At 41.6% G+C, this 22,805-nt stretch overlaps 1 protein-coding gene across 1 annotated transcript in view; it reads right to left on the bottom strand.

Moving 5' to 3' along the window:
• cnpy1 (canopy FGF signaling regulator 1) overlaps positions 1-22,805 on the bottom strand; it is a 36,537-nt gene that overhangs the window by 6,898 nt on the left and 6,834 nt on the right. The window contains exons 4-5 of the mRNA XM_007543175.2: positions 8,478-8,690; positions 2,859-2,958 (exon numbers count right to left, since the gene is read on the bottom strand). Of these exons, the coding sequence (XP_007543237.1) occupies positions 2,859-2,958; positions 8,478-8,690 (313 nt within the window). The remainder of the gene's footprint in view (positions 1-2,858; positions 2,959-8,477; positions 8,691-22,805) is intronic.

Genomic DNA, 22,805 nt, shown 5'->3' with positions numbered 1-22,805 from the left:
GGCTTTTCCTTTATCAAACAAATTTTTTTGCCTCTTATTTAGTGGAAATATTGATGTTGATGAGATTTAATAATAACCTTTTTCAACCTTTATAGCTCCACTGTTGAAAATGAGGCTCTAACATTCACAAATGACAGTGAAATAAAATCCAGTCCAACATCTGGTTTGAGGTGATTCCTCTGGAACCTGTTGGAGGAAAAATATCCCAACTTCAGAAGATGAGCTTTAACCCAACAGAGCTCTGTGGTTCCTCCTTGTCAGTGTGAGAGTCAGGGTGAGGAGGCGCCATGTTAGGAAGAGAAGTGGAAGCTGCAGGACCCAAAACTCATGACCATAGATGATCAACTGGTAAATCTAGAGCTTCACTTTTTGACTCAGCTCACGCTTCACCACGACAGACTGGTACAGTGCCTGCTTCACTGCAGACGTTGTGCCAGTCCGTCTGTCAATCTCCCACTTCATTTTTCCCTCATTCGTGAACAAGATCCCCAGATACTTAAACTCCTCCACTTGGGGCAGGACACCCCCCCGACCCGGAGAAGGCACTCTACCCTTTTCCAGCTCAAGACCACGGCCCCAGATTTGGAGGCACTGATCCTCATCCCGGCCACTTCACACTCGGCTGCGAACCGCTCCAGTGAAAGCTGTAGATCACGACCTGATGACGCTAATAAAACCACATCAGCCACAAAAAGCAGAGACACGATCCTAAGGCCACCAAAACGGATCCCCTCAACACCTCGGCTGCGCCTAGAAATTCTGTCCATGAAAGTAATGAACAGAATTGGTGAGGGGATCCGTGACAAAGGGCAGCCCTGGCGGAGTCTAACTCTCACCGGAAACGAGCCCGACTTACTGCCGGCAATATGGACCAGACTCTGACACCGGTCATACGGGGACCTGACAGCCCGTATCAAAGGGCCCGGTACCACACATTAAAAAAAAAAATTAATATTTAACACAATGTGTTAAATATGAATACAAATATAACCATAAGAGTTAGAGTTTATAAATATATATATGCCTAAGAGTGATGTAAGTTACTCAAAATGACTGAATATACATGAATAATCAATAAATTATCTTGCACATGCAAATAATCTATAAATGAGTGCAGAAAAAAATGTGATTTAAGTTACAAGCAGAAATTACTTACTGTATCGATCTATGCTGCACTTTTTACCAGGCTTCATTAACCAGTTCCTTTCTCAAAGTGAATTATTAAAACCTCTAAAATACAAACACGGATGTCCTGCTTCAAAGACACCCACAAAATTCTGACCAATCACAAAATAGTTTTGCATGCAGAGGTGGGTGAAAAGTTTGCCAGGGTGGTGAATGGCATGAGGCTGAGAACAAAACTGCACAATTTTCATCACACAAAGGCGACAATTAGGACTACTTTCTGCACTTCCCTGCAGGTCCCTTTACTTACACTGGGACATACTTAAAGGGATCCATGATTAGTTGTAACAACACGATTAGTTGTAGTAACAAGTGTAGTATAATAACAAATATTTATTTCTCACATAAATATTTATTTGAGAAATATTTATTTTAGAAACAAAAAAACAATACAGTAAAAATTCTGTAGGTTGTTCGGTTTTTATAAATTGAAATAAAATACTGTCACTCAACATCACAACTATTTTTTTGTATTCCAACCAACAGCGACACAGTGTGACATTATCTAAATTTACACCAGTCAAACGCAATATGATAAAAAACAACTCCTGTAAAGTTAGCCTTCCTGTGTTTACTCTGTAGATTCCAGTACAGAATAATGATTCCTTTAACAACTACATTCAGTCCTTACATCAGCCCTTTAAGGTGAATGTCTGTCGCTCTTCCTGTTGAGAACATGATACACATTCTATCGAGAAGAATTACCTTGGCACTGCATTTGTCTGAACCATACATCGACCTAGTCCTTCTCACTAACTGTGTTTTCATTGACCATATAACTGCTCAAACTAGCATTCTGAAAATAAATTTGCTTAATGGAAACTAACACTAGGATGAGTAAAGTCTCCAACTACAATTTCCCCAAAACACTGTATATGTAACCACTTTAGGTACAAAAAGCTAGTCACTCCAATGCCTGAATGAGACACCAACATCTCATCTGATGCCTGCTAGTGTTTTCTGAATAAATCTCACATAAGGGTTTATATCTGTCGCCGTCATGAGTTTTAATGACTTGTTATTTGAACAAGCTTATTCACATGTGATTTTAATTGCATTTGTTATTTCATGGAGACCCCATAATTGCAAAAATTGTGTTCATTAGACGTTAGCAGAAGGTCGACAATGTTTTTCAAACATTTGCAAAGGAAACATAATAAAGAGGCAGCAGCCAATCACCAGCTAGTCTCACTCTAAGAAAAAATTACTGGAATTGTGTGACAATTCCACCCTGGAAATGACTGGTTCAAACTGATCATGTAAAGGCCCTCATATCCAGTTGTTGAAAATGTCTAACCACAACAGTTCTTTTTTTGATTGGTTCACTTTGCCTGACTTCAGAAATACAAATACAGAGAAATTGTATTTGTTTTTTTGCAAATTAAAGATTTTACTTTTGGAGTGATAATTTTTTTGTAGAGTTGATTCTGTTTTTCATGTTGTTTGTTTTCTGTTATTTATTCTTTGTACTTTTAGAGGAACACGAAAATTCATAAAAGCCATCATTTCATTAAAGAAAAGTCCAAAGAAAATACTGACGCTCTTGGTGTTACTCTGTCATGACATTACATCCGACAAAAAATTGACCATCTGCAACGCTGTTCCAAACAGGTTCCACTTCACCTAAAGAGCAGGAGGAAAACAGTGGCAGGAATAAAGAACAGATGAATTACCTGAGACTCGGCTGCATAACTTCTTCTGCACGTCTTCTCCTTCATCCCGGCCAAGCAAAGAGATGATGTCGTCCTCCAGTTCCTCCACCAGTGTCTCACACTGCCAAGAAAAACAGACACAGTGGGGAGACATGTCTAAGTCTGGAGGAGTGACTGGGCTGAGTTAGCTCAGCCATGCAAACACACGCGCACACGCATGCACACACAGTTTAACATGTCTTTATGCACAATGAAGAGTATGACAGTGCAGGGTGGCGGCCATTGTTCCCCATCTGTTTGCCAATCTGTTCAGCAGTTTTAGCATTTGGTAAAGATGTGGTCAGCCACCAGGACCATGTGAAGACAGTACTGGATCCGGCTCAGCGTTTTTTCTAGGTTACAACAGAATCCTTTAGGCTAATTGAAACAGACGGTTGCCATGGTAAATGGAAGGCATGATGACCTAATTTTCTCAATTTTTCTCCGTTTGATGCCAACTTTACTAAAAATAATAAAATTTAGAAATGTTAAAAACTCCAATCCTAATAATCTTTACACCACTATGTTAACGCCTCAACTCCAAAACGTTTGCATGTTATCCAATGGGACAGGAGACTGTTGTGCTCATGGAAATTATTTATTTTACACACTGATGCTGTCAGAAAGCTCCATTCTCCAAAGATGCAACTTTTATGGGGATTAAAAATAAGCATATGCCTTTGGATACTTTTAACTGGAAATATATAATTAAAACCACAAACATATGAAATGTGAACAACACAGCAGATTCTTACTAAAATGTGGAGAAATATTTGGAGGACAGTAGGGGACGATAGGAGACGGTAGGAGACAGTACCCACAGTCTGCTATGTAGTTAGATTTGTTTCACAATTATTCAATAAAAAAAAAATCATGTCAAACAAAAAAAGTAGCATTCAATCAATATGGAAGCCCATTTCCGCCACTCTGTTAAAAAAAAGAATTATCTCATTACAATATCTCATTATAATAATGAGATAATTCTTTTTTTTAACAGAGTGGCGGAAATGGGCTTCCATAGTTACTACAGTGTCCACTCTGTTTCAAAGAAGAAATCTTACACAACTTATGACGACAGTCACATATTTTGTCTGCCGTGATCCCAGGTAGCATATTGTGCTAGCTAATGTTAGCACTAGGTAAAGTTCATAAACTAGGCTTGTGTAATATTCGCCTGTCTTTATGTTAAATTCGTTAACCAGCGCACATCTGTCGAGTGGCATTAAGCGTGGAAAATACCAAATATATCTGGAGGAAATATGTGTTAAAAAACTGTTGCATAGTCCTCCGTGTGTGTGTGTGTGTGTGTGTGTATTAACTAGCATTGAAGCTAAAGTGGGAAAACAGCGGATCGTTGCTCCAATGTTATCAGGTCCACGTTAATCTGCACAACACGTCAAGTGACTGTGCAGATGATTTATTTACCAAGCACATAATCAGTGTTGTCGATGAGGGGAGGCAACGCAACTCTTAAATATATATTTTCTTCCAGATGTAAAACGTAAAACTAAGCTGGTAGGTCACAGGCCGAAGGAGGATATTCACATAATTTGTGTTTTTTATTATTTGGTGTGTTTGTGTCTTGTACTTAGTTTTATTAGATGCAATATGCCTTTTGCTGTGTTATGATATTAAATTAATTTGGTGTTCTCCTCATTCCCCATTCTAGTATGACCAGCAGAGTGCAGCTGAAGCAGGACAGGCTTGTAGGTCTTACTGATTCCTCCAGCGGCTACACAGCAAATTTGGAAGTGTTCCATCAACTCCTACAGAGTTGAATTCAACATTTTGAAAGTGTCTATATTGGTCCACTCTGGATGGTGTAGAAATTACACTTTTGAAAGTGTTATTTGTGATATAGTTGAATCAACACTCACAGTAGTTGAAATTAAACACACATCAGAGTTGAGTTACTCAACACTAGTGTATATTGTCAAAAGTTAACACTATGAACATGTTAATCTAACACAGAATGGTGTAAAGTATATATTAACATAGAAATCTGAGTTTTGAAATACTACTGGCAGGATATGCTGTGGTGGTGCAGGGGTTAAGAACAACCCACATATGGAGGCTCTAGTTTTCAATGCGGCTGTTGTGGGTTTGCTTCCCAGTCTTCTTCTCTCATTACCCACTTTTTTTTGGCAACTTACTACCAAATAAAAGCCACTACAGCAATTAAAACCTTTTTTTCCCCAGAAACTATTGGCCATCAATAATCCCCAAATTCGTTTTAAAAGACATTAGATGCTACAAAAACACCAGCACCAGTTGCAGTATGTAATCTACTTTTATTTCAAAACATCAAACAGCACTGACAGCAATATACAACAAAGGTCATACATTCCTGGTACTTTGCACTGAAGGTGAAGTGTACTTTGAAAGTTCATTGGAAGCGGCCATGGATGGTCTTGTGATCACTGATGGTGAAGTGTCTTTGGTGCTGTGCTTGTTTTCACCAACATGAAGGAGGAAGACTTCCAGCCTGGAAGGAAAAACAGGAAATGTAGCAGAAACATTAGGATAATAAATAAATATTTTAAAAAGAAGTGTGAACAAAACTAATCAGACTCACCTGTGTGTATCACCGTCATATTCACTCAAATTACTCTGTCCACCTGCTTTACAAGATAAAGCATAAAAAAGTCAGAAATAATTACTAAAGAAATTATTCAGCTTATCGAAAAATTTTTGGACAGCATTAAAAGTCGCTGTCTGAAGAAATGTGTTGAAGTCATCATAACAGGCTTCAGACACCAACATGACACACTGACAAAGAAAAAACATTTTGGCAGTTTTTAAATGTGCCACAGGTACAAAACACCAAAGTCAAATGGCTCAATTGCCTCTTCATTATGTAGATATGTTCTCCAGAGTCCTGCTAATCACCTAATTATTCTACTCAGGTGTGGTGCAGCAGCGGCACATCTAAATGCTGCAGGACAGTGGCCCTCCAGGGCTGGAGTTTGACACCTGTGGCATAGATCAAGCCAATGGTCCAGCACAGTCACTCCCCTATTTTGCAGTCTACAGCCAAAAACTTAAAGAAAACGACCTCTGCAGCTAAATAATGTTAACTCAGATGGCCTCCAGATTTTCCTGACAGTTTCAATGTTCAGTTAAGATAATAAACATACCGTGATATCCAAACAAATAAACGTAGGTTAAGCGAACTATGTATACGAATCGATATTCTTGCGTAAACAGAAAAATAATGCCTCCATAAAAAATAGTCAAAAACATGATCATTTTAACATGGAACTTACCTTGTTATAATAAGCTCCAGACAAGATGCCATACTGCTGCCTCCTCTCCTCAGGCAAACATGTGACGCAGTAGCGGAACAAGACGGCGTGGGCCGGGGGGCGGGGCTAATGACCGGGCCCAAATAATAAAGCTCATGATAATTTATTTAACTTTACAACATGGACATGCCCGTAACAGTGGCGCTAACAAGTTTNAAAATTTTTGGACAGCATTAAAAGTCGCTGTCTGAAGAAATGTGTTGAAGTCATCATAACAGGCTTCAGACACCAACATGACACACTGACAAAGAAAAAACATTTTGGCAGTTTTTAGATGTGCCACAGGTACAAAACACCAAAGTCAAATGGCTCAATTGCCTCTTCATTATGTAGATATGTTCTCCAGAGTCCTGCTAATCACCTAATTATTCTACTCAGGTGTGGTGCAGCAGCGGCACATCTAAATGCTGCAGGACAGTGGCCCTCCAGGGCTGGAGTTTGACACCTGTGGCATAGATCAAGCCAATGGTCCAGCACAGTCACTCCCCTATTTTGCAGTCTACAGCCAAAAACTTAAAGAAAACGACCTCTGCAGCTAAATAATGTTAACTCAGATGGCCTCCAGATTTTCCTGACAGTTTCAATGTTCAGTTAAGATAATAAACATACCGTGATATCCAAACAAATAAACGTAGGTTAAGCGAACTATGTATACGAATCGATATTCTTGCGTAAACAGAAAAATAATGCCTCCATAAAAAATAGTCAAAAACATGATCATTTTAACATGGAACTTACCTTGTTATAATAAGCTCCAGACAAGATGCCATACTGCTGCCTCCTCTCCTCAGGCAAACATGTGACGCAGTAGCGGAACAAGACGGCGTGGGCCGGGGGGCGGGGCTAATGACCGGGCCCAAATAATAAAGCTCATGATAATTTATTTAACTTTACAACATGGACATGCCCGTAACAGTGGCGCTAACAAGTTTCATCACCAGAGAGAGCGACTAAGTCATTCTGAAATCCATCTGACATGAAATACAACAAACCAAGAAAACAGAAACATCAGGCAACTGGTCACTAATGATGAAACAACACAAATTCAAAACATGTTAACGTAATCCATAGAAATACTCTAGCTAGTTTCCCATTTGTTGCCAAGTGACTGATGATGACATTGGTGACAAGCTTTACCCAGAATGCACCTGGAGACAATAAGGATGATTCATTTGTAGTTTTGTGTGTCATAAAGTTAAATATAAGAGTGAAAATAAAGCCAGTCATGTGGCACAACATTTTATTCAATATTTTACACTCACTATGTCACTAAAATCAGTCAGTCTGGTAAGGTTTTTCTCAACCATGAGTCAACAATGGGGCACCCTACTATATAACCTACTGGGGTAAGATACACAGTGTTCAACAGGAGAGGGCCCTCCTTTACTGTTCTCATCAGATTGTATAAAGAAAAATTGGATCCCTGAGAAGGCATGTTCTGACTCCCATGTATGTCCCCTGTAGGTCCAGGCCAGAGGCCTGCTGCAACCCCTACCCTATCTGTTGCTCCTTCCCTGATGTGATGTCACAAATATGTTACAATTGTGGGAGGAATTTTTCTGAGTGTTGAGTTAGACTGTTGGAGTTAATTTAGAAATCAACACTGGACTGGATTGCTTTTTGATTAACCCTTTGGAACTCTTTAGTGAGTGTTAGGGAAACTAACACTCACTAACACTCATGTTGTTGAATTAACACCAACACTTGCACTAGAAATCTGACACTTGAATTTGCTGTGTAGAGAAGATCAGAACATGAGGATGGAAAGACCAGCAAGTGTTGAGTCAGAAGGCCAGGTAGGGAAGGAAGTGTTGCTTTTAAGGGCCAGGTGTGTTTAGCTAAATATATTTTGTTTCATAAAAAAATATTTTCATGATTAAAAAGTTTTTAAGATTTGTTTTGTTTGATTTTTTTTTTTTGATTGAATGCTACTTTTTTGTTTGACATGAGTTTTTTTGTGATTGAATAATTGTGAAACAAATCTAACTCCACTATCTTAAATTTATATAAATTTACAGAAAATGTGACTGCAAACATCAATCAAAATGTTCTAGACAAAAGTACAGCAGGCGACTTTCTGACATTATTAAGCATCAGCTTAAAACTTAGTAAAACTTCTAACAAAACCATCAACACCTTCAAGTTTAACTGAGACATGTTGCAGCTGTTTAAATATTTTAGTCAACACATGAAACAGAATCTGCTCAGCATTGAGTCCATTCTATGCAAATAGAACAATCATGTATGTCACAACTATAGTGTGTTCAATAATTCAGTCATGCCGTTGTGAACTTACAGCAAATTTCAGGTTATTGGATGCCTCAGGTCCATCAAACTTGAAGTTTTTAAAGTCTGGGAAGTCTTCTGAGGATCCACTGATTCTTGGAGCGAATCTCCTGTACTGCTTGTGGTGGGTGTCCGGGTCAAAGTAGAGGGCATAGTCACTCATGCTGTCGCACACCCCATCCAGGAGCTCACTGAGGTGCGTTTCCGAGCGAGCAAACGGGACCTGTCAACAAAAATAAACAAATAAAAATTGAGGATTACACTGAGAGCTCATGAGCTGGATGGCATCAGGATGCAGTGTTGTTTCCTGGATATAGCCAAGCCTGACCTTGTTCAGTAAGATTTACGTTCCTATTAGGTCAGTGGTTCTTAACCTTTTTTGAGGTTCCGAACCCACCAGTTTCATATGCGCATTCACTGAACCCTTCTGTAGTGATAAATAAAATATGATTTTTTTTTCTTTCTTCAAATTCAAGACATAGGGGTGACCCAACTAGAGTCTAGTTGGGTCAAGATCACTAAGTCTTCTTAAAAGGTAGAGTCTCTGAGAACAGTTCTTCAAAATATAGTCGGTGTTTTCAGCACAGTTGAGCTGACTGTCCAGGAACGACCCAAGGTATTTAAAATTTGCCACAGTTTCAACAGGTTGGCCATCGAAAGAAACTGGAACCACTTTAAGGTCTTGTTTAGGTCATTTAATTAGCTCTAAATTCTTAAGAGAAAGAAAAATTCATAATAAATAAAAACTTTGCCGTATTCTGATTTAGTAATGTAATTATATTGGTTGTGTTACCACCCCCACGGCACTAGAGGCAGTAGCAACCCCGAAAAGATGCGACTAAGGAGCAGATTTAGAAGTACAGTGATCCCTCGTTTTTCGTGGTGGTTGCGTTCCGAAAATAACCCGCGATAAGTGAAATCTGCGAAGTAGTTACCTTTAGTTTTTACAATTATTATACAGCATAATTAAATACTCTACATTGAAACCCAAGAACAAAATCTGTTTTCAGATCAGCGAATGTGCGTGTTCATCAATCGGGCCTTAATATGATCTGGAGTCATGTCATTAAAGCGTCTCCTCCAACCTGCCCCGCGAGATTCACAGCTGTATCTACGGCAGAGCAATGGATCTCGTCAACCGAGCCTCTGGTCGGTTTTGCGCTGATTCTGGCCACAGATTTTTCCAGCAGGCATTCAAAGTTTTCAGTTTTCATCTCCTGAATGGCCAATCTGTATTATTTATATTTAAATACCGTAACGTTATTGGCACACAGGTAGAGAAGGATCTCGGAGACTGTTTATCCAATCAGGACGCAGAACACAATGCACTGTGAAAAAAACTGCACAAAAAAATCTGTGAAGCAGCGAGACCGTGAAAGGTGAACCGCGTTATAGCGAGGGATCACAGTACACCGAAACTTACATAATTTGGTAAAAAGAAACAACAACTGAGTTTTGCTGAAGTAATTAAAGACACAAGTTCAAATCCATGCTGAGTGAAACTCCTTCAATCAGTGTTCCTCCGCAGCTCTGATTGGCTCAGCAATGTAACATGATCCTCTGCAGCAAGTGATGGCGAAGCGGGGCGTCATCACGACTTTACACAGTGTGTCTTTACCTCCACGGCAGAGGCTCCGCCGAACCCCTGAGACCGACTCACCGAACCCCTGGGGTTCGACCGAACCCAGGTTAAGAACCACTGCATTAGGTCAATGATGTGCAAACTGTTGAACTGACAATGACTCTGTGCAATCTGCTGGGTTTCATTCTTAAACAAATTTGAACAATAAACTGAACTTAATGCACTTTTTGATACCTAGGATAAATTTAAATGTATGTTATTGAATAGAATGACTTTTTTAAATAAGTTACCATGAAATAACGTGTTGTGAATTGGTGCTATATAAACTCAATGCAATAACCACACTCAACCTACAAATATTTTCATTTAAAAAAAACTATTTTCCTTCCTTTTAGCTCTAGCAGCCTTTACTTAGCAATAAATGGACAGAAGGGAGGAGAGAGAAGAGGAAGACATGCATTAAAAAGCCACAGACTGGGAAACAAACCCGCATCCATTTTGTTTTAATTTTTTTTGTATAAAACTTTGTATATTCTTCTTTTACACTATGTTGAATAAGTCAAAATCAACTCAACTCAACCCAGAATTTGCAACTACAGATTTTTGATATTTTTACTGGTTCCAAATTTTACTTAAATGTATGAAAGATATGACACAAATTGAAAATATACTTGGGGGGAAAAATAACTATACTTCTAAACATGGTGTTTGTATGGACTCAAGCTACATTACAAAGTGTTGGCTTATGTTGAAGAACAAAAGCAGCCATATTGACAGTTGTTGTTAGGGTCTGAGCTGACCCAAAGTCAGCAGGGTGACACCGCAGGGCTTTGGGAGGGTCATCGGTGTGGCCTTTTGCTTCCGCTCTGTTTTATTAGTTGCATGGTAACAAACGTCACCCGGCAACTCTGACTTTTAACCTGCCTTCCCACCTCTCCACCACCTTCCCCTTCCTCTGTTGCTCTCTTGGAATAAAAAGGCAAGGCAGTGGTGTCTAGACAGGTCAATATAGGTGAGGTGGCCCAATCTAAGCATCCCCGGAAGTATACAGGGTGAAAGGGTGATGCCCAGGAGGTGAGGGGGCAAGAACAGGGCATAGAAAATGGAGAGGAAGAGGAGGTAGTTCAGTGCTCTTTACACCTCCAACCGGGTTTAAAAAAAAATGGTGGGGATGGGGGGAGAAGATGGAGGCAGTAGAGCTCACTAGTAGCCAAGTGCAGGGTAAACAGCTCATCTCCTTAGCCCCCACATTGCTTCTGTTGTGTCTTTTCACCCCCTTTCCATCCTCTGGTGATTAAAGGAGGAAGGTTGTGGAGGTGGGAGTGAAGTAGAGTGGGGGGATGGAGGGGCATTGTTGGAAGGAGTCAAAATGAGAAGAGTCTCTGCATTCTGTAATAATATTCAAAAAGAACTAATTTGAGTTATTTTGTTTCTTTTCTGAATATTACATTTATATTTGGGGGCTTCAACTCCAGGCCTCCAGGGCCACTGTCCTGCATGTTTTAGGCATGTCCCTGGTTTAACACACCTGAATTAAATAGCTGGATCACCTCCTCAGTTAGCAGTCAACTTCTCCAGAGTCCAACTGATGGTCTCATTATTTGACTCAGGTGTGTTGAAGCAGAGGCCTGAAGTTGAAGACCCCTGATTTAGACCATAATCGCTGATGTCTTCCATCTATCACTGACTTTCATCTGACCCCAGATAACGCCATCTAAACATTCAGCAATAAGTGACTGCAAAGCTCAGCAGAGATGGGGATGAAGGAAGTCCAGCTCATGTCTAAAGATGAAACAGGCTGCAGACCAGGAGGAGTATACCAGGAATGCTAAGTTCTTTCTCTAGCATTACTACATTTAGCAGAATATACATGAGGGAGATTGACAGTAGTGACCCCCTCCTCCTGGCCTTCCTGGCTCTGATTGGTTGTTTTTGGTCAGTCGTGGTACATTTCTTCAGATGGCAATAGTAGCACTGGGAGGAGGTGGAGAAGTTCAGTCTTTTCACCGATTATTTGTCTGATGACATGGTGACAGTTTGAACAAGTATGTACAAAACACATTTTTGTAAAAGGTGCATGCTGTAGCTTTAAACATCCCCTTAAACTGCAGAGTAGCACTGTTGTCCTCATGCCCACCAGATGTGAGTGTGTGATTTTAGTTGTTTTAAGAGGAAATAAACCTGCTGGGTTTCAAATGTCTTTTTTTTACTACATTGTATGGAAAATTGCAAAAGATGCTTTCTTTGTTTTTTTGCTTATTTAGGCTACCTGGACTGCTCAGTATTATTTAAATCTATATTAAATATGGTTCATGTGGACATATGTCCAAATTATGTAAAAAAACAAAAAGAAAACTGGAGGGTCTCTTTACTATGAGACCTTATATCTGTGTTATTGTATGTTTAGGATGGTGTACTTATCCCTTGACAGCAGGAATATAAAACAATCAGTATGCATTTTCTTTGATCATAATCTGACTTTTAGGAGTTAGTTAATTGTTTTGAAAACAGTTCGACATCGTCATGTTTTAAAACATAGTCCTTGATAAAATTTCACCTTGTTGAATGTGAAATGTTTTCCTTTCATATTCCTGCTTACCCAACATTCCAGATGGAGGTTGTGTCAGACTTCTAACCAGCCCCTCGACTGGGCCCAAGAATCTCTGCATTCAAGAATTCCATGGTGCCTCATCTGTTGATTATTACTATATTTGGAGGTGGCCTGCTTCTTGCTCTTCAGTATTTCTAAAATCTATGCAGCTGCATTATTAATGCAACATAATAGGCAACACAATCGCTGTCCAATAAAATAGCTTCACATCTCATCATTTAACACAGAAACATTAAATTATTTTAGCAATTTTTTTCTGCCATGGCACATGACATTTCTTATTACACATTTGGTGTTTGAAATATCAACAAATCCACAAGCTCATCCAAGCTAAGCAACACAAAGACAAAAAAGGACCCCTCTTCCTACAATGGATAATAGAAGCACACATGTCCATCTCAACCCGTGGGCTTAGGTCTCAGTCATTATCAAGCCATGTTACAAAATGGATTGGAATTAAGGCCCTTCCTCAGCAGCCAGAGCCCAGTGAAAGGGAGCTGTCAGTCACAGCGTTGTTTGAAGAATGGGGCAGGGTGTGACCGGTTTGGCCAGAGAATAGGCTTCTCAGGGATTCCATCCTCCATTCAATTCCCATTGGACAGGGAGCCATTACTGAGCCACTGTGGGCAGGAACCTTTAGGTTTCAATGTCCTGCTCTTATGGACCAATGAAGACCCATAAATTAATAATAATAATAATAATAATAATAATAATAATGTAGTCATGAAAGCTAGTCTGGAGGTGAAGAATAAAAAGATAGATTTTTATTCAAATTTAATACTCAAGTTATCTTTTGTCAAAAATAAAATTTGTGGTCTTTAAGCTCTACCAACTGCACAGTGGTGCATTTGGTAGTACTGTTGCCTTGCAGCAAGAAGGTTCTGGGTTCGATTCCCAGCCCGGGGTCTTTCTGCATGGAGTTTGCATGTTCTCCCTGTGCATGGTGGGTTCTCTCCGGGTACTCCGGCTTCCTCCCACAGTCCAAAAACATGACTGTCAGGTCAATTGGTTTCTCTAAATTGTCCCTAGTTGTGAGTGTGTGTCTGTGCATGGTTGTGTGTCCTGTCTGTCTCGGTGTTACCCAGGGTGACCCGCCTCTCACCTGGAATGTTAGCTGTAGATAGGCACCAGCAACCCTCCCGACCCCACTAAGGGACAAGGGTGTTAGAAAATGGATGGATGGTGATCTTTAAGTGTGACAAAAAAGCAAGAAAAGAAGAAATCTTTAAGCAGGCAAATATTTTCACAGCACTATGTATTATAGAAGTGCATTAAATCATGGCCAGCATACCGCAGTGATAGTCTGAGAGGATGAGAAGTAGATGAGCATCTGGTTTTAATTAGACTGGTGGAAAATTAATTCGTAAAATATTGGCAACGGGCATACAAAGTGGCCTGCAAAATTATTCATGCCCCTTGAACTTTTCCATATTTTGTCACATTTCAACTACAAACATGAATATATTTCATTAGAATTGTATGTGTGAGACCAACAAAAGTGGCCTACAATTGAAAAGTACAAAGAAATATAGACTTGATTCAAAACATTTTTTTAACAAATAAGAACTTTAAAGTGTGGTGTGTAAAAATATTCACCCCCCTTTTTTCTGAGTGCAACCAGTTTCCTTCAGAAGTTTCCTGATGACTGAACAGAGTCCACATGTGTGTAATCTGATCTCAGTAGAAATCCAGCTGCTCTGTGATGCCTCAGAGGTTCAGAGAATATTGGGGAGCAAACAGCATCATGAAGTCCAAGGAACACAGCAGACAGGTCAGGGAGAAAACTGTGGAGATGTTTAAAGCAGACTTAGGCTGTAAAAGGATTTCCAGGGTTGAACAAGGAGAGCTCTGATCAGAGATGCAGCCAAGAGGCCCATGGTGACTCTGGACCAAAGGCAGAGATCCACAGCTCAGAGGAGGAATCTGTCCACAGGACAAGTATTCGCCATGCATGATATCTGATATCACAATCGGACCAGGGCACTCTTACTCTACATCAGATCAAAATTTGGAAAACTTAGCAAGAAAGCTGATTGGACAGCTGGTCATTTCAAAATAGCACACAAAAGTTAAAATACAAAATAAGTAAACACATTATTAGCCTGTGTCTGAAGAGACATAACAAATAGCAACACTGCATGTCAAATTCCAACTCTCCATACCCTAATATTATGTGTCACTACCTCAGCCTGCCATTGTGCAGTTTCTCATTCTCAATGCATGACTTCCCACTAGTAACTATGAGATCAACTCACTGCTCCATCTAAGTTCAATGTCTTTAGATGCCTTAAATGTGCCATTGTTAGGCAGGCAGGTTTTACTTTTGTGCCACAGAGCAGCTCCATGCCCCCAGGAAGTCCTACTGTGAGGAGGCCAAAGAGCAGACTTAAAACCTGAAAATCCTCCACACTGATGGCATCTACACTGTGACATCCCATCCTCTCCAATTCACTCTAGGTCAAAAGCTGCTGAAAAGAAGGGAGAGCAGAGGGCATGGGATCAAGGTTTGACTGTTTCTGTGGCTAAGAGACATTTGAATGGCCAAACAATACAACAGGTGGAGGGTAGTGCCATCTCTGAGCTGAGGAGGAGCTCATCTTTGACATCATCGGCTGAAGGCTAAGGAAAAACTTATCTGGACCCTACCTCTAATCAAGTTCTTCCAAACTGCTAAAGGAGTTACCAGAGATTCCAAAAACTTTTCAGAAAAATTTGGTATAAACTATTGCTATAGAATAGTGAAGCTTCACCAAAACATGAGAAATCTTTACTCTTGTCAATGTTCAAAGAGTAAAAGGGAGAAATCTGAAATGGTAAAGATGTTGTCTAAGTTTTGACCATCTCTTCAAAGTGAGCAAATCTGCAGTTTGCGGATAAGATAAGATGAGAAAAGATNGTGTTAGAAAATGGATGGATGGTGATCTTTAAGTGTGACAAAAAAAGCAAGAACAGAAGAAATGTTTAAGCAGGCAAATATTTTCACAGCACTATTGTCGTGAGAACTGGCATAAAGTGGTGAGATCTCTCCAGGTACACGCAGAAAATGGAGCATAAAGGCCTGGGAAATAATAGTAATCATGCATATTGATTTAATGATGATTAAAAGATGGATGAAAATACAATGATATGTAATGGTTGGAATAATCTGTAATGTACATTTGAAATGTGTATTCTGTATTTGTGATCTTAATAACAGTAACAATGTTATTGTTGTGTGATGATTATTAAGTGGTGTATGATGATTAGAGACAGTAACAGATTGAGTTACGGAACAGATAAATAATGGAAAATCATACTGAGAGTTATAAGTAGATACAATGACAAAATGTTTATGTTTTATAATTGCAGAGTTAGGTTGTATTAAAGAATGTGATAACTGAAGATTTGAGATCGTGAGAAATGAAGGCAGGATCTGTTCTTGGACTGTGTCGCAATTGGGCTGAGGCGCTTGGGAGGCTCACAAAAGGAAGTAAGTTACCAGATGGCCAGTGGAAAAAGGGAAGTACCGAACAGAGTTGCTGCAATGACTCATGAGGGAGGAGGCAGTTTGGAAACATTAGAACTTTCCACAGTCTCAGGGGAACGTTTTGAAAGTCACGTAGACTTTTCCAATACACAACTATGGGCAGAAAAGGTATAAATACCAGCAGACAAGAGAGGAAACTGTTCTTTGTCCACGGCGCTGAAGGAGAGCAACAAGAGGACGCGGATCGAAGACCAGCAGAGGACCGCACCCTGGGACCGAGGGGAAGCTGAGACTTTGCGCCGCTAAGAAGGGACAAGATCCATCTGCCCCCAGCCCTGGTTCCTGATTCGACCAACTCCTCTGCCTCAACCCAACGATCTCTACCAGACTGCAGCAGACTTGGAGAAAAGACAAAGGTCATGGATTGACGAAGGTTCTGTGCGTTTGAAGGATAACGGACAGCCCTGTTTTGCTTCTATTCTGAAAGGGGACTTTGTTCAGTCAGGACAAAAGACTCTGACCAAGGATATCTGAAGATTTCTGCTCCCAAGATCAATTGCCATCTGGGTGTGAGTTTAACTGCCCCCAAAAGCCTCGCTTAATTAAACCAGTGACACAGGATAGGGATAGAAAGGTAAATAGGTTATGATTGATCTTAATTTGAATTTAATTACTTATTGCAAATCTGTAATTTCTGAAAGTTAATCTGCTTGTCATTTATCCCTGCTAAAGCTTGCCTAATAAATTTCATACTAAAAAATTCCAATGAAACTTGTGGGCATTGAGATTGAGTCATTTGATCATTGTAGATTCCCCTAATTATAGTAAAACTAGCATACGTGATTCTAGAGATGTGGTGGCTTCGTATTTTCCTTTGGTGAGTGTAAAAATAATGACCCTGGGGCTTAAATCTAAGTCACTAAAATCTAATCTAGCCGGTAACAAGTGCACGTTATTTTAAGGGGAAAAGCTACCGTTAACAGGAGTGGTTGTTGAAACTACGCAGCAGTGAGGGCTACTCTGTTGACTGTTTCTCAACTGAAAAGGGTCATAACTTCTGGATTGTAGGTAGTTAGAGCTAGACGAGTTTTCTCCGCCACCAGTTTAAACAGAATATCTCACATAAACCTATTTCTAGGGTAAGACCCGGGTTTCAGAGATTTTCCGGACCTGTTAGACAGAGAACTGGTCAGTAGTCAGTCGAGCCATTGGTGAGATTAGGGCGGGGCTGGCTATTGCGCAATAACGAACACTATGTATTATAGAAGTGCATTAAATCATGGCCAGCATACCGCAGTGATAGTCTGAGAGGATGAGAANGGTCAGACCTGGCAGGCTCAAACGTGTAGTGAGGGTCTGCTGGGAACGTCTGGCAGAGTCCCCTGTGAGACGGAGCTTTAACTCCCATCTCCGGCAGAACTTCGAACGCATTCCGGAGGAGGTGGGGAACATTGAGTCTGAGTGGACCATGTTCCGTGCCTCCATTGCCGAAGCGGCTTATCGGAGCTGCGGCCGCAAGGTTGTTGGTACCTGTTGCGGCGGCAACCCTCGAACCCGTTGGTGGACACCATCGGTGAGGGATGCTGTCAGGCTGAAGAAGGAGTCCTATCAGGCCTTTTTGGTCTGTGGGACTCCAGAAGCAGCCGATGGGTACCGGCGGGCGAAGCGGCATGCGGCTCGGGTGGTCGCTAAGGCAAAAACTCGGGCATGGGAGGAGTTTGGAGAGGCAATGGAGAAAGAGTTCCGTACGGCTTCGAGACGATTCTGGTCCACCATCCGGCGTCTCAGGGGGGGGGAAGCAGTGCAGCACCAACACCGTTTATAGTGGGGATAGTGTGCTGCTGACCTCAACTCGGGACATTGTCGGCCGGTGGGTGGAATACTTCGAAGACCTCTTCAATCCCACCAATATGCCTTCCATTGAGGAAGCTGAGCCTGGGGACTCTGGGTCGGGCTCTCCAATCTCTGGGGACAAGGTCGCCGAGGTGGTCAAAAAGCTCCTTGGTGGCAGGGCCCCAGGGGTGGATGAGATCCGCCCAGAGTTCCTTAAGGCTCTGGATGTTGTAGGGTTGTGTTGGCTCACGCGACTCTGCAATATCGCATGGACATCGGGGGATGGATTGGCCGACTGGGGTGGTGGTCCCCCTGTTCAAAAGGGGGACCAGAGGGTGAGCTCCAACCACAGGGGGGTCACACTCTTAAGCCTCCCTGGTAAGGTCTAATCAGGTGTCCTGGAGAAGAGGGTCTGTCGGATAGTCGAACCTCGGATTCAGGAAGAGCAGTGTGGTTTTCGTCCTGGTCATAGAACACTGGACCAGCTCTACACCCTCAGCAGGGTCCTGGAGGGTGCATGGGAGTTCACCCAACCAGTCTTTTGTGTTTTGTGGACTTGGAGAAGGCGTTCGACCGTGTCCCTAGGGGGGCCTTGTAGGGGGTTCTCCGCGAGTATGGGGTACCGGGCCCTTTGATACGGGCTGCCAGGTCCCTGTATGACCGGTGTCAGAGTCTGGTCCGCATTGCCGGCAGTAAGTCGGGCTCATTTCTGGTGAGAGTTGGACTCCACCAAGGCTGCCCTTTGTCACCGATTCTGTTCATTACTTTCATGGACAGAATTTCTAGGCGCAGCCGAGGTGTTGAGGGGATCAGTTTTGGTGGCCTTAGGATCGCATCTCTGCTTTTTGCGGATGATNTAAATAAAGTAATAAGAATAGACATACAACAATAATAAATAACAATGAGCAGTGATAGTCTTAAGATAGAACACACACATATCGCTCAGTATATTATTAAATATATATTCAACATTTAAAACACACAGCTCGAGAGACTATGCATTATAAAGTCTGATAGCTTCTGGCAGAAAGGATTTGCTGTAGTGGTCTTTAGCAAGAGGAGATGAGATGCTGTAGAGGAGATGAGAGGCATTATCCTTGATAATTCTTCAGCATTCTGACTCTCGTCACCTCTTCCAGTGGAGCCAGCTTGATCCCTACAACTGACTCAACCTTTCTTGTCAGTTTGTTGAGTCTGTTTGAGTTTTTCACCTTCATTGCAGCACCCTAACACAGCACTGCATTGAAGATGGAACTAGCCACTGATGACTGATAGAACATGAACAGCATCCTACTGCAGATGTTAAATTACCTGAGCTTCATGAGATGAGAGATGAATCACTGTTTGAGAGAAACAGTTATACAAGTAGCTTAAGATTAAAAATAAGTCCCAAAATATTTTAGAAACGCCTTTTACACCAGGAGCATAACAACTAGGATCTTAGACTTAAGGGGGATAACAATCCAAAGTTGAAGGGGAAAAATACAAAAATGCTTATCCTATGGCTAGGCTAAATAGCAGTGAGTCAACCACGGTGGTGGTGAGCATAAAGTTTAAATGACCACAAAATGCTTTCATCAACAGCTGTTTTTTTTATGTTGGCAGTGCAGAACCTCTACTAATCTCTCCATGATGGGTTAAATTAAGTTCTCTCTCTAAAAAGATACAATGTTCATTCCACAATGCTGGCTTCAACTGTGTCTCATATTTTCTGTGTCTGGGTCAAATGAAGGAGAGAGTATTTAACTGCAGCTACTACCTAATTTCTAGACATATTTTAACATTCTTTCCATTTGCAACATGGAAATAATGTTTTATAGCTTGAAGTGACCTTTTCAACTCATCAGAAAACTAACAGACTTGTGCCCTTAAAGATGCAGCTTTAGTGACAGATATATTTATAGAGTCATCCTGTGTCCTAGTTTTTTTTTTATTAGTGTTTTATGTGGTCACATAACAGTCATTATTCCATTTGATGAAGGTGGAATATCTTGTAATCTAAAGGAACAGTTTGGATTGTTGGTACTATTTTGCCCAAAGTTTTGGAGCACAAGTTTCTAACATATATAAAGGCGTAAAATTCCATTTTTTAATTTTTGTACAACTTTAGCTTTTTGGTGAAGGTTTTTCATAAAGTTTTGAAATGCATTAATGAAATTTTTTAACCAGTGCATTTATGAGGCTCAACACTGATGTTGAGCAAGATGGACTGACTTACAGTCTGTGCTCTATATCATTAGGTGAAGTGCTACGAAGGCCTATGTATCTGCTCATATATTATTCTTTTCCGGTTGAAATTGCATATTTTTGGGGGGGGGGGATTTAAATGTATTGAAAAACTCAAACTTTGCCGAAAATTGTCCCCCGCGTGAAACAATTTTAATAGAATCTCAAGTGGGTGTGAAATAGTACAGACAACCATATGTCATAGAGATCTGAAACTTAATATGTATAGATACAACACCCCCAAACAAGAAAAAAAAGGTATTTTGGAGATAGGCCACATGGAGGCAGCCATTTTGGGACAAAGGGCAAATTTTGGCCATTGTTGACATTTACACACCTCAAACTTTAACAAACTACTCCTAGGGATTTTGAACTATTGCGTTCATTTTTGGTCAATATGCAGTTAAGGGATGCAAGATCAAAATTGTGACTTTTTGAGCATTTTGTAGCAAACTTGGCGTACTTGTCAAAGCAAAATAAAAGCTATAACTTTCACACACAATGACCAAGTAGCACCAAACTTGGTATGAGATATGTTGTCATATTCTGACATGATACAAGCCCCGCCCCCTGAGAAGAGGAAGTCACTTTTTTTCTTGGAAAGCTCAATCTCTGGCCTCTTGGGCTAATCAAGATGGTCTTTGGTCAGAAGACAAATAAGTTGGATTGATCTGCTTTAAAGCACAAAGAGTATTTTTTGGTGGTCGTTGCCATAGCAACATGGCAAAGTCAGAGGTAACACCGTTGCCATATGTTTGGGTCTAAATTCCACATATTTCAGCTGAGTTTCCTACAGGAAGTCGGCCATTTTGGATCAAAGCTGCCATTTTGTCTCTGTTATATATGTTGTATGTGAGCAAACTCCTCCTACAGTTTTTGAGATGCAGGATTCACAATCACTCAGCACTGACTTGAAGCACTGAAGATCAAAAGTTATCAAAATTGTTTTCCTACATCAAAGCATGCGAGCACTTTTTGTTAGAAATAATTTTAATTCCCACCTTTCTTTCTCTGGACACCTTTATGTTACCAGCCCTGAATCTCAAGACCTTGGGGTTTGTAACACATGGACTCAAAGCAGATGTTTGCCGGACATGCCCGTAAAAACAGTACATTTTTACAATTCATCAAATCACACACACACCGACTTGCACAGGAAACTGCTCGACACTAAACTGTGTTCACATCAATCTATTTTTTATGCAACAGACAGTCAGCTTCATCAGTCGCTAGGACGCATAGTGCGATTAACACTCTGTGCAGGTCTGACAGGTGTGCAGTGGTTGCCTTGGTAGAGAAGAAATGGGGCTAGGCGACCAACTAGCACATCAAACTTGTCCTGATACATTTTTCAGCCATATCACCCAACCTTAATTCATATAATATATAACTCTTTTTAAAAGATATAACTAGCCAAGAATTAATAAAACAACTTCTTGAGTTCCTGTCCTTGGGCTGCCAACTTATTGTGGTGGAGGGGTTTGAGTGTCCCAGTGATCCTAGGAGCTATGATGTCTGGGGCTTTATGCCCCTGGTAGGGTCACCCAGGCAGACAGGTCCTAGGTGAGGAACCAGACAAAGTGCAGCCTGAAGACCCCTTATGACGGAAAACAACTTTGGATCTGGCGTTCCCTCGCCCGGACAGGGGTCACCGGGCCCCTCTCTGGAGCCAGGCCTGGAGGTGGGGCACGATGGCGAGCGCGTGGTGGCCGAGCTTTTATCCACAGAGACCGGCCAGGCTCAGCCTGAAGAGGAGACATGGGTCCCCCTTCCAATGGGCTCACCACCTGTCGGAGGGGCCAAAGATGTCGGGTGCAGTTTGTTACGGGCAGCAGCTGAGGGAGGGGACCCTGGCAGTCTGATCCTCGGCTGCAGAAGCTGGCTCTTGGGACGTGGAACATCACCTCTCTGGTGGGGAAGGAACCGGAGCTAGTGTGCGAGGATGAGAGGTTCCGGCTAGAAATAGTCAGCCTCACCTCGACGCACGGCTCTGGTTTTGGAGAGCCGTGCGTCTCCAAAACTCTCAAGGAGAGGACTTCCACTCTGGAGTTGCCCACGGTGAGAGGCGCCGAGCAGGAGTGGGCATACTTGTTGCCCCCCATCTTGGCGCCTGTATGTTGGGGTTTACCCCAGTGAACGAGAGGGTAGCATCCCTCCGCCTAAGGGTGGGGGGACGGGTTCTCACTGTTGTCTGTGCTTACGGGCCGAACAGCAGTTCAGATTACCCACCCTTCTTGGAGTCGTTAGTGGGGTTACTGGTGAGTGCCCCTCCTGGGGACTCCCTTGTTCTACAGGGGGACTTCAACGCTCACGTGGGCAATGACAGTGAGATCTGGAGGGGCGTGGTTGGGAGGAACGGTCCCCCCGATCTGAACTCGAGTGGTGTTCTGTTGTTGGACTTCTGTGCTCGTCACGGATTGTCCATCACAAACACCATGTTCAGGCATAAGGGTGTCAATATGTGCACTTGGCACCAGGACACCCTAGGCCGCAGTTCGATGATCGATTTTGTCATTGTTTCATCGGAACTGCGGGCGTATGTCTTGGACACTCAGGTGAAGAGAGGTGCGGAGCTGTCCACTGATCAGTACCTGGTAGTGAGTTGGCTCCGTTGGTGGGG

This window comes from Poecilia formosa, unplaced genomic scaffold (assembly GCF_000485575.1).
Source record: "Poecilia formosa unplaced genomic scaffold, Poecilia_formosa-5.1.2 Scaffold779, whole genome shotgun sequence".
Classification (NCBI taxonomy): domain Eukaryota; kingdom Metazoa; phylum Chordata; class Actinopteri; order Cyprinodontiformes; family Poeciliidae; genus Poecilia; species Poecilia formosa.
Note: the sequence above shows the minus strand (reverse complement) of the source record. Positions and strands in the feature narration are given on the sequence as shown.